This window comes from Carcharodon carcharias, chromosome 21 (assembly GCF_017639515.1).
Source record: "Carcharodon carcharias isolate sCarCar2 chromosome 21, sCarCar2.pri, whole genome shotgun sequence".
Taxonomy (NCBI): domain Eukaryota; kingdom Metazoa; phylum Chordata; class Chondrichthyes; order Lamniformes; family Lamnidae; genus Carcharodon; species Carcharodon carcharias.
The window spans coordinates 87,088,278-87,101,106 of NC_054487.1; the positions used below are offsets into that span (position 1 = coordinate 87,088,278).

Below are 12,829 nucleotides of genomic sequence, written 5' to 3' on the forward strand. Positions count from 1 at the left end.
ACTGTGATCAGCATAAAGCACTGTGTCAGGTATAACTTGGTGAGCTGAAGAATAAAACTCATTATTTCCTGTTCCAAAAATGTGCCTAAGCCAGGCATTTTTTGTTTTGTTTTCACATGCTAGTCATCCAGTGGCTTCTGTGGGAGATTGAGTTCAATGCCAGTGTCAATTAGGAACTGGATTGAGACTGCTGCACTGAGAGCCCAAAGACCAGTGAAGCTTGGGACCCTTCCAGCCAGCAGTCAGCAGACCTGCCATCAGTTTGGCCTGAAACGGCATCAAGATCTCAGTGGTGCAAGGCTGGTATCTAATCCACTGCCTTTGACAGCCTAAAATCTGTTGGTCAAGTTAAAACTGGTTTAAGAATGCATTCTGAGCAAAGTTTTTTGTGAATACTTGAGAGAACAATTTGTTGTCTTTAAAAAAAAATGATGCTGAAAATTGCACTAAATCTAATTTTGAGTTTCATAGGTCTCTTTTATGTGAAGTTAAGTGAAATGAAACAAAGTTTTATTCCATTCATGACATGGATAGTTGTAATAGGCATTGACTTTCTCCAAAAAGAGAAATTCTAACCTTCTCCCCCTTACCCCCAGTGCATTACCATTGCAGAATTCCCACGATCAACATGCTGGGGTGTTACTGTTGACCAGAAACTTAACTGGACCAGCCATATAAATTCTATGGCTATAAGAGCAGGTCAGAGGCTGGGAATTCTGCAGTGAGTAATGCACCTCCTTTCTTCCCAAAGTCTGCCTCCCATCTGCAAGGCAGAAGTCAAGAGTGTGATAGAATACTCTCCACCTGCCTGGATGAGTGCAGCTCCAACAACATGGAAGAAGCTCAGCCTTCTCTATGACACCGCAATGTGCTTGATTGGCACATCATGCACCACCTTATACAGTCACCTCCATCACCGACGCATAGTGGCAACAGTATACTATATGCAAGAGATTTGATGAGCGATGTTAATATAGTATCAAAGGATATAATTCACCAAGCCTCCTTCGACAGTACCTTCCAAACCTTTGATCTCTACCTAGAAGGACAAGGGCAGCAGACTACCACCTAGAAGTGATTACTGGAACTCCCAGGTGGCAGTCTGCTGCCCTTGTCCTTCTAGGTAGAGATTGAAGGTTTGGAAGGTACTGTCGAAGGAGGCTTGGTGAATTGCTGCAGTGCCTCTTGTACGAACGTACAAAATAGGAGAAGTAGGCCATTCAGCCCCTCAATTTCAGGCATTTATTAGTCAAAATTGAGAAATCTGCTAATTGAGGTTTCATTTTTAGTGTGATACCATGAATTAAATCTTGCATCTAGGGTGGACAATTGCATCTGTTTGGTTCAAATGTCATGTTAACGATTTCTGCTAACTGAACAATCATATATTGTCCTAAATTTTAGTGAACATAAGGTAGTATAAAAACTATGAATAAAGCCAATAGGTTGAACAATCTGAGTGAAGGACAGCAGCAACATATGGTACCTTTAACATAATGAAACATCTCAAGTGCTTCAGAGAAACACTAAAACAAGGTAAGACTGAGCCACACAGGAGATGTTAGATGACCAACAACTTGGTCGAAGAGGTAGTTTTTAAGGAGTGACTTCAAAGAGAAAGCAAAGTACAGAGGCAGTGGGAGGGAATTCTGGAGCTTGGAGCCTAGGCAACTGAAGGCATGGACACCAATAATGGAGGAAATTTAATTGGGAATGCACAAAGGGCTGAATTTGGAGTGCACATAACTCAGAGTTGAGGGGTTGGAGGAGATTTAAGATAGGGAAGGGCAAGGCGATAGAGGGATTTGAAAACAGATGAGAATTTTGAAATCAAGATGATGTTTGCGAACCAAAATAGTTCAGTGAGCATGGGTGACGGGAATGGGACTTGCTGCGAGTGAAGACTCTGACAGCAGAATTTTGGATGACCTCAAGTTTGCGGAGAGTAGAATTTGATTTCAGAATTTTTAAGGGCTGTTTAGACGCTATTTGTCCAATTTCCACTGTATAACTGGGCTAAGATGACACAACTTTATAGGCTCCAGAGAGTTAGGCTTGCACAGGAATTTTTTTAGTCATTGACACTGCACCATCACTGTATTGATGGGTCATGTGTTTACATAACTATGTGTTCAGGTGGGTTTGTAGTCAATATGGTGGCTAAGATTAGTTTTTCTCCAGAAGAGCGACCACAGAGATGTGCTGAATTATGTCTGTGTTGTAAATTTCCGTGGTCCTATTTAAAGGCGTTTTGGCTGTAGGCTGTCTTCCCAAATTAAATGTGTATAAGATATCTGTTCGAAAATTACACGTGGATGAACTATCTTTGCGGCAGCATATCCTTCCAAGAGCGGGAGTGAAATGTAATTTTAGAAAGGCAAGGGAGATAATTTTCATAAATTTATAAATATGGCAGTTTAGATTCAACATTTAAAGAGAACGGGTAGTAAAATTGGAATCGTGTACAGGTACATATAACCTGCCCCTTCAATAGATCAGTCCATAAGGCCCAATTTATTGAATTGCCTGAGGGGAGTTGTGAGCATTTCTTTGTGACACCATAAGATGGTCAAAATTGCACAATTTCTATTTGTTTAAACCTTGTTGGATGTTTTCACAAATGACACTTTTTCTTGCTGGCAGTAGTATAAGGTCTGTTATGGTCTACAGTGTATTCTAATCTACCTTATCAAAACTTGAGACACCAGTCTCTTCCTTGACAAAAATTGCTATCTTGACTTTACTGAAGCAGTATTTGCTGATTCTGCTCTGAATCTTCTGAACAAATCCATTACTGGTTGGGAATGCTGGGGAGGGAATGATTTTGACTCTTAGGAGGCTTATCAGTTTTCCAATTTTCTAATTGCATCCTATGATACTATATTAACATCAACTTGAATGTGTTTTTACTTTTGCATATGGATTAGGCTTCTCTCCCCCCCCCCCCCCCCCCCAAACAAAAACTGAATGACAAGCCTGGTTGTATGTATACTCGCTGCTATGTCTTGGAATTTTTAGTCCTGAAAACACCCTTTCAGCTCCTCTCTGAATCCTCTTCAATGAGTCATTATCTTTTGGATGGCACTGAAGCAGTCCATGTCCAAATCCAGCAGGACCTGGACAATATCCAGGCTTGGGCTGACAAGTGGCAAGTAACATTTGTGCCACACAAGCGTCAGGCAATGACTACTGCCAACAAGAGAGAATCCAGCCGTCGCCCCTTGATGTTCAATGGCATTACCATCACTGAATCCCCCACTATCGACATCCTGGGGATTACCATTGACCAGGAAGTGAACTAGACTAGCCATATAAATACTGTGGCTACAAAAGCAGGTCAGAGGCTAGGAATCCTGTGGCGAGTAACTCACTACCTGACTCCCCAAAGCCTATCAATCATTTACAAGGCACACGTCAGGAGTGTGATGGAATCCTCTCCACTTGCCTGGATGAGTGCAGCTCCCACAACACTCAACAAGCTTGAGGCTGCCCAGGACAAAGCAGCCCGCTTGATTGGCACCAATTCCAAAAATATTCACTCCCTCCACCATCGAAGGCTCCTTCGCCAGCACCTTCCAAACCCGCGACCACAACCACCTAGAAGGACAAGGGCAGCAGATAGATGGGAACACCACCACCTGGAAGTTCCCCTCCAAGTCACTCACCATCCTGACTTGGAAATATATTGCTGTTCCTTCATTATCACTGGGTCCACATCCTGGAAGTCCCTTCCTAATAGCACTGTGGGTTGCAGCGGTTCAAGAAGGCAGCTCACCATCACTTTCTCAAGGGCAGCTAAGGATGAGCAATAAATGCTGGCCCAGCCAGTGAAGCCCACATCCTGTGAACAAATAAAAAGAAATGATGTATGAAATTGATCTCTCTATTCCAAATGTGTTCCCTCCAATTATGTCTGGAAGATTAGAATAACTTGGTTTAACTTGAAGGCAAATGACCTTGAGTTGCAACCCAGTACTTAGGTATTCTTGTTGACAACCAGTCATTAGTGAACAGGAAGGTTCACCACCCCCATTCCTATTTTTGAGCATTTTGCCAGTGGGCTCCTCTTCATCATGTAAATATGTTTAATTTTTCTTACTCCAATGTGGATTGGATTCACCCTAAAAATTTATCTGCAGCTGCTCCTTAAGCTGCCCACTTCATTCGTGTAGAGCCTCTTAAATTCAGTCAGTCTCCTTTTATACTTGTCGCCTCGTCACACAGCTTAGTGTCAAAAGCAATTTTTTAAAAGAAAAAGAATCAGAAGCATCCATGTTCTTCGGTCAATAGAGCAAACTGGAGAACTGCACTGATTGTCATCGCCTCCCTCATTGGTCTGGGCATTTGACAGCAGCTAAAAATTATTATCCCATGTTTCTCAGCTGTTGTTTGATGTTTAATTGCAGTACTCACGTCAGCATGCTGTAAACCTATCTGCTGTTATCATTTGTAAAGTTCAGTATTTCTACGTTACTGTATCCTCTGGAACTCTTTTTTCCTTTCTCTGTCCTGTCGTAACTCTTTTTCTTTCACATGGCTTCATTTTTACTTTGATCACCAAAAATTTGTGTAAGAACTGGAATTTAAAATATTAAATTTGTACTTTTTAGAAAGTTACAATTCCTTTCATACAGTATTTGCTTTAGTTTACACTGTTGAAGAATTCTTTAGTCATGATTATGTACCAAACCTATTCCCATGAAGCAAGAGGATCCAGACTTCAGGCCACATGCAATGCCTCAAGCCCCTGTGTGCTTACTTCAGGTGACTTGCAGTTTGAGAAGTTTTTTTTGTTCAGTGTTGTCTAGTTGGTAGATTAATCTTAAATCAATATCAAGATGTGTTTGTGCAGCAACTTGCAGTATATGCAAATTCATGGGAAAACTAAGCTAAACTCAATATGAAATAGCTGTGAGCTCTATAAGGACAATAAGATTGAATGCCATAGCCTTAGAAGACTTTACAGTTGTTTCTGTGAGAGAAGTTTTAGGCTGATGGTTAAGGGTGGAGTACGAAACATTTAATATTCACAGTTCAGGCACAGCATAACCTGATGCAAAGAGGACTGTCCACACCATCTAATGGCAGCTCCTACCCTGTAATCAAAAGGAAGAGACCAGCAATATCATAGGAGCACAATTATCTCAAAGGTTTCCATCCAAACTCTACACAGTCTTGATTTGGACATGTATCGCTGCTGTTTCACTGTTTCTGTGAACACTCTACCCCATGCCATCACGGGATTACTGTCATGAATGAGCAGAGCGGCCGACACCACCATCTGGCTCCTGGGGATGGGTGATAAAAGTGGCCTTGCCAGTGCTGTTCATGCTCCATGAACAAAATAGTTGTACGATTTTTGTGCTATTTGATGTCTCTTTCAAAACTTATTGAGAGTGGTTAGCAAAGCAATATGGGAACTTGGGCTTCGTAAATAGAGGCATTGGGTACAAAAACATGGAAGTTATGCTGAACCTTTTATAAAGCTGTGGTTAGGCCCCAACTTGAGTAGTGTGTGCAGTTCTGGTCGTAACACTTTAGAAAAGATGTGAAGGTCCTTGAGAGTTTGAGAGGAGATTTACCAGAATGGGGGCGGTTTTAGTTACAAGGTTAGGTTGGAAAGGCTAGTGTTGTTTTCTTTGGAGCAAAGGAGGTTGATGTGAGATTTGATGGCAGTGTACAAGATTATGATTGGCTTAGATAAGGTAGATGAGGAAAAACTTCCCTTGGCTATTGGTACAAGATCCAGGGGTCACTGATTTAATATTTTGGGCAAGAGATGCAGGAGGAATACCATATGGTTTGTGGAATCTGCTCCGCCACTATGTTAATGGCTGACCTTGGGCTTCAACTTCATTTTCGCACTCGCTCTCCCTATCTCTTCCCTGAGAGACCAAAAATCTGCCTATCCCAGCCTTAAACGTACTCAATGATGGAGCATCTACAACCCTCTGGGGTAGAAAATTCCAAAGATTCACAAACCTTTGAGCAAAGCAATTTCTCCTCCTCTCAATCCTAAATGATTGGCCCCTTATTCAGAGACTGTACCCCTGTGTTTGAGACTTCTCAACTGGGAGAAACAATCTCTCAGCTTCTACCCTTTCAAAGCTCTCAGAATTTTGTCAGTTTCAATCAGATTGCCTCACATTTTTCTAAACTTCAGAAAAATATAACCCCAGAATATGAGGAAGAACTTTTCTACATAGTGCAAGGGTACAGGGAAAAGGCGGGGCAATGGCACTAGGTCATAATGCTCATTTGAAGAGCTGCTGTGAACATGGGCCGAATGGCCTCCTACTGTGCTAAGATTCTGATCTGGAACTTGCTGTCTATAAGGATGATGAAAGCCGACCCAATCGATGGTTTTGAAAGGAAATTGGATGGGCATTTGAAGAAATAAACCTGCAGGGCTACGGAGATAGAGCAGGGACTGGGTCTGACTGGATTGTTTCATGGGGACCTGGCATCAACTCAATGGGTGGAATGGCTGTCTCCTCACCCAAAATGACCCTGACTTTATTCATTGACTAGATGTTGCTTGAGTACAGAACTCCAGCTTCATAATCCGTTCTATCTGTTTACCAAACCAGACAACCTTTTCTGATAAGACCACATCCTAGTGATTTCATCATCAGAACAGACATTAGGGTTTCGGGGCTTTTATCCTGTCAGGATAGGACCCATCAAGGGTAGTTGAAACTCAGCCCACTTGTAGCCAGCTGTTCAATGTTACTTGTAAGAAGTAGCCTCAGGAATGCCCATGCTCTTTCAAAGCTTTGTTGCTTTGATCTGGCATCATACATCTTTGATGTAACTTGTCAGACCTACACACCAACTACTATAACTTGATATCCTAATCAAAATAGCAGTTAACAAATTTGATCCTCTTGTTATAGGAAGTTCATCCTTACTACAAAACTGCAGTTCAAACACAACCTCCATTTGATCTATACCCTGGCACTCTTTAGAGCTCTCCCTACATATTACATTGTTCTTTTCACCTCTACGTTGCACTGTTACTGACTGTTCTCTGAAATTAGCTCTCGATCCAGGCCCTTAGCCATGTTTTAACGTTTAGCAAACAAAATCTGTTTTGACTACTAGTTCTATTCTGTATGCCCATAGGGCCCTTAAGAGTGGCAGTTGCACTTGTTGTGAAAATTGAAATGGAATTATGCTAAACCTGTATCGAACTTTGGGTAGACCACACTTGGTGTACTGGGTGCATTTCTGGCCGCGATATTCTAAGAAGGATATAGAAGCGCTGGTTAGGGTGCAGACAAGATTTACATTTGAGTGAACGTAGTAGAAAATAACATTGGTTTGCAACTCATGCTAAAACTAAGAAAAGCTAACACCAGTGATTCCTTTTCTCATCTTGAGTCAATAACTTGACTAATTCTTTATAACATGTAAATATCAGATAAAATGTAGTGCTTTGAAAAATATCCGTTGAAAATAGCAATAAGTGAAGCTTTGTGAATTTAAGTAATACTCATTTCAGAAAGCTGACATGAAACACATCTGGAGAAAATAGAATCAGGGAGCATGTTCCTATTTGAACTAATTGGTAGTTTGTCAGACATGTGACCAGCTAAAGAATTGTTACAGCTTTGTAGCTAGTTGAGGTGAGAGGTGATTTGAGAATGAAGCTGGTTTTTAAAAATTCCTTAACGGCTGTGAGAATTTATAGCTGAAACTTTTGCCACTCATTACTATTGGTGTTTCCGGCCAAAGAGCTTAAATATATTTCAGAATGATGCATTGCCTACAGGAAGTGCTGGAAGACTTGCCTATTGCTTGACATGATCAATAAAGGAGCCCCCTTTGTTGTCTGCCAATTCCTGACATTGGAAAAGTTTTAAGGATGGATTTCCCTCAGTTTCTTCCTTAGCTAACTTTTATAGAAGCTTCCTAATCCCTTTTGGAAAGTGAAATATGTTACAGCGCACCTAGCTTCTGTGTGAAAGCATTAGTTTTCATATTAAAGGTTTTGGTTTTTGATTTTTTTCTCTTTGTGAAATCCTTGGAGCAGCAGATCTCAAGCATGTGTTCACTAATTAATTAGAATAAAAATGCTTGATACCTTAAGGATCAATCTTGATAAATAGGGGCCTGCTACTAACCACTAGGCGAGGTATTGGCGATAACCTGAGGAAATGGTTGAGGTCGTTGTGGGTTCAAAGCGGCCAACACCCAAACAGTCATTACTGAATGGCACTAAATCAAATGGCTTTTGGTTGCGGAATATTTGCATATTTATTTTGAAATGGTGAAACAAACTCCAGAATTAATTTTTTCACAGTTATATACATATGTATATTTTAACATTAACTATTGGAATTGTTTATCGAGTGCCTAATTTGTTGTTGAAACTGTTATTGCAAATTTTAATTAATTTCTAAAAGAGAAAAAAATGACTGGAAATCTCTTTGTTGTTTTGCCCCATGATAGCTCATGCTATATTGAATGGGGGAAGAAAAAATCCAGCTGATCGTTGAGGGGTTAGCTTTTGTAGGGCAGATACAATGCATATCAGGGCTTGGCCTAAATAGCCAAGTGGTTATGGTACTGGGTTTGGAACCCCAAGATCAAGAGTTCAAATCTCACAATAGCAAACTATGAAACTATGTAACTTCATCTGAAACAGATGGAAACGGGTTTGTACTCGAAAGAGTTACAATGCATATCAGGGTTGCACGATAAATTTTTTGAAAAAGTCCTGTTGTCATGCGTCCAGTTGACTATGAAGGAGCTGACTCAATCAACCTAATTTAAAGAAGTGTATGCGTTTAGCAATTTGGTATTTTTCTGATTTTAAAGGCTGTCGGGTAAGTGGTCGGGCTATATACTCCTCCCACTTGGAAACCGTGCAAATAGCACGATGGATTTGCCATTTCTATTCTTGTCAGTTACAAAGTTGAACATGCCAGCTACTTTAGTTAGGACCTGGTGTTATTTGTTACGGTATAATCACATCACCTACAAGGGGCATCAGCTACAATTTTGGTTCAAATATAGGACAGCAGAGCACTGACTTTGAGTTTATCTGTTTCAATAAATTGGTCCAAACACATATATGTTTGAAGGATTCTCGTGAGGATCTTAAAGGAAAGAACTGACTGCATTTATCCAAATGCAGTTAACTTCATTGTTGTGCTCTGTGCATGAATATCTGTATATGCACAAATATAATCATCGTTGATTTGGAGGAAAAATATCTGGAATGTGTAATTGTTTTTGTCTCAGAGGGGAAATCATAGATTGAGAGGCAGATTTCTGTAATTATGCTCCCTTGCACTGAGCTTCAATCTCAAAATCCAGACAAATCGTCCAAAGAGGAAAAACTTGTTGGCACTAATCGCTGTCTCTCTGGTGTGAAACTGCTTTCACTCAAGTATTTTAGAAATATGTTAACCTCCTATTTTAAGTGGCATAATTGGTTTATCATAATTAGGCTAAACTTTTCTTCATTAAGGCACTATGCTATTATCAGTTGATTTTGATGTGAAATATAGACATGGTTTATTTACTTTTTGTCAGTTTGACAGTGAAGCATTAAGTTTTTGAGTACAGTTTTGTACCCTGTTTTTAATTTATCGGGTTCACACTCTGGAACAGATTTATGAAGAACATGATGGTGATATAAATCACGTTAAATTCAATTATGTTGTTTGTGAAGGACATTATTGTGACACCGTTCTTTCCCAAATGCTTTTGGCAGAACCTTTTCTATGTTTGTGGATGTTCAGTAATCTTGACCATTAACTTTCAAAATAAGTCCTTTAATGTACTAACTGTTTCTTAAGGACTTGTTAGTGTGTGCCTGCATGAAATGTATTGAAATGTGATTTGACTTATTGTCACCAGTTTATTTTCAGTGTTCGTCACTGCTTTCAATATTTTGGGCATGTTATCTGTGAAGTCATCAAACACCAAATGCCAGTTCTCTTTTATTCTGACAGTTTTATTTTGAAGGTAATCATGGAATATTTTAGTTTGAAATTGTTGAGTTTTGTTTCAAACAGTCCATAAGTTATTTTGTACTAGTGGGGCAGAAATACAAAAGCCAAGCCTGAAATAAAAACGTTGGCCTATTAACTTCTGTGAAGAGATAAATTGTGTTAGCAGAGTTCTGGTGAAGGATCTACATCTTAACTGGCAACCTGCCTTCATTTCAGCAGTTGCTGACAAAACTGTTGGGAATTAGCAACATTTTCTCTTTATATTTGTTCTTTGTTCATGCTCTCACTTCACCTTCAAAAAAAAGTCTAGGATGCTTGAACCTTCGTTCTTGTTCCCTACTCTTCCCCCAAACAATTTGGAATGTTTGGAAAGTGAACATGGGAAGTCAGAGCTGCAAATTTGTTGGTGCTCATTTTCTGATTTTTTAAAAGAAAGTTATTTAATTTGCTTGGTCTTCCTGTTGGATTTGGAACAATGATGAATTAACTCATCAAGAACACAAAAAAATTACCTGATGCTAATTTGCAGTGTAGTTTTGGCAGTAAGATCAAGTTGCAAGTAATATCTGAACTTTGCTCATTTAGTACATGGATGAGCACTGTAAGATGCTGTAGTGAGAAGGTGTGCTTGAGTTTTTTTGACTCTACTATCCATCTGTAGCAAATATTGAAAAAAGACATTTTTTATATCTCTTCTAGGCATGTATAGATGATAACCTGGATATGGTGAAATTCCTAGTGGAGCATTCTGCAAATATTAATCAGCCAGATAATGAAGGTTGGATACCATTGCATGCAGCTGCTTCCTGTGGATATGCAGACATAGCAGAGTAAGTAGACAACTCCACAATTCTTTTTATAGACTTGTGTTTTTATTTCTTCCTTGCTGTCCTCCCCCAGCATTAAGGGAAATCTAAAGGACGGAGAGGGTGAAACCTTCTGGGGGGATTCGACAATTTTGTATAATTGGCTGCCAAGGGGTGTATGTTGCCACAGGGTGGCTGGATTTCCCCCTTTTTAAACTTTAATACTGCTTGGCTGCGAATCAACAGATTTCCACTTGATGTCAAACTTATATTGGTGTTGGAAGTTGTTACTGGCACCTTGAAGCTCCCTGATACTAAACTGGAGTTCAGAAGTTTTAAAGCATTTGCTTGAAGATCGATCCTTTTTAAAGAAAGAATTAGTCATCTTATTCCATCTCATGGATGTTAATTATTTGAAAGTAAGATTTTTTTTTCAATGAGTTGAAACAGTTGTGATTGAGGGGATAATCTTTACTCTTGAATTTGATTCTCTTTTATTATTTGTTCATGGGATGGGCGTCATTGGCAAGGCCAGCATTTACTGCCCATCCCTAACTGCCCTTGAGAAGGCGATGGTGAGCTGCCACCTTGAACCACAGCATCTGTGGTGAGGCAGGGGGAGGGTGAGCATGCACTGAGTTCTATGAATATTGGAGGCGGTGAGTGTTTTTTATTCATATTTGGAATGTGGGTGCAGCTGGCTGGGTCAGCATTTATTGTCAATCCCGAATTGTCCTTGAGAAGCTGGTGGCGTGATGTGAACACTGCGCGTTCTCTGAACCTGGGATTGAGAGCTCTGCGCGCCCCCTGAATTCTGGCAGTGGAGGTTGTTGGGCTTAGTTATGCATTCTCTGAACCTGGGGATGAATGCTGCATGTTCTGAGAGCAGTAGTGTTTACAATGTGAGCTTTGCAGCCTGTCTAATGAGGGCTTCATCAATTACACAATGCAGACACCTTAATGTACTCAACAGGCAGGTTCAAATTACACATTCCAGGAAAGCTTTGTGTGTCTTGACTTTCAAGGGGACAAATCAAAAATCCAGTCTAACCCACAATGTTACAGACAAACACCTGCCAAAAACATTTCAAACGTAATGAGTTGTAAGTAAGTGATGGTCAACGAAGGCCTGTGGTGGGTCTGTGATGCAGTAGAAGGCAGGAAAGACTAAATGGCATCATTTTGTCACATTGCACAAAGTGAGGTGTGGTAGCTGTAACTAGTAATGTTTCGTGTAAACACCTCGATGTGTTTAATCCAATGGTGTGGCTATAATATAGCCTCAGTATTCAAAGTATCTTAGATTTTTCACAATTAGTGTCTGGTAAAGATGAAGAATTTTACCACAGTGTGAAAGCAGGCACAAGTTCACCATTGTGATTCTTGCACATGACCTGTTGGCAAAACACTTTGTCAACTCTCTTATTGCTACCATTATGTTACTTAATTCTGCTGTGCTGAAAGTACCTGAAACAAATTGAGTATGTATAGTTAAATGTTCATTTTCTAAATTGAAAATGGATTTGTCTTGTGTTGAACACTGCATGAAAAAAGCTTGATGCTCTGTTTTGTTTAGCTTTTGTACTGAGAACAAGTTTTGTTTGTCAAATGTGCAGCACCAAGGATCTTGCCAAAAAACTGGAATATGATTTGCAGTTCCTTATTTGTAATAGGTAAGGCATGGGTTAAAGTGCTCCTGATGGTGTTTCTTTGACTAATGCACTAAATTATTGCATTGACACACCACGAGGAGAAACATTGCACAAGAAAGTTTGGATGAAGATGATCCTTCCTATGTTGCTGTTTCTTTATTTTCCAGCCAATATCCTGAAATGCTCAACCTGCCACTTCACAGGAGCAGCATCACCTCTTCACAGCAGCTGGGCACGAGCAATAAATTCTGCCAGTGCTGTCTGTACTCTGACAACTTACCATGTTTATTGTCTTGTGATTGCAGCAGTAGTATTAGTCATGTGAGCTTTGTAACCTGCCTGATGAGGACTACATCAAATTGTTAATGGTTTTGTTGTTCTTGTGTCAGGTACTCTTCCAAATAAT

General features: G+C 40.0%; 1 protein-coding gene across 8 annotated transcripts in view; it reads left to right on the plus strand.

Annotated features, from left to right (window-relative positions):
* The window catches only part of ppp1r12a (protein phosphatase 1, regulatory subunit 12A), a 190,804-nt gene that overhangs the window by 64,707 nt on the left and 113,268 nt on the right, over positions 1-12,829 (plus strand). For all 8 annotated transcript variants that reach the window (XM_041215819.1, XM_041215821.1, XM_041215820.1 and 5 more), the window contains exon 2: positions 10,665-10,795. In XM_041215819.1, the coding sequence (XP_041071753.1) occupies positions 10,665-10,795 (131 nt within the window). The remainder of the gene's footprint in view (positions 1-10,664; positions 10,796-12,829) is intronic.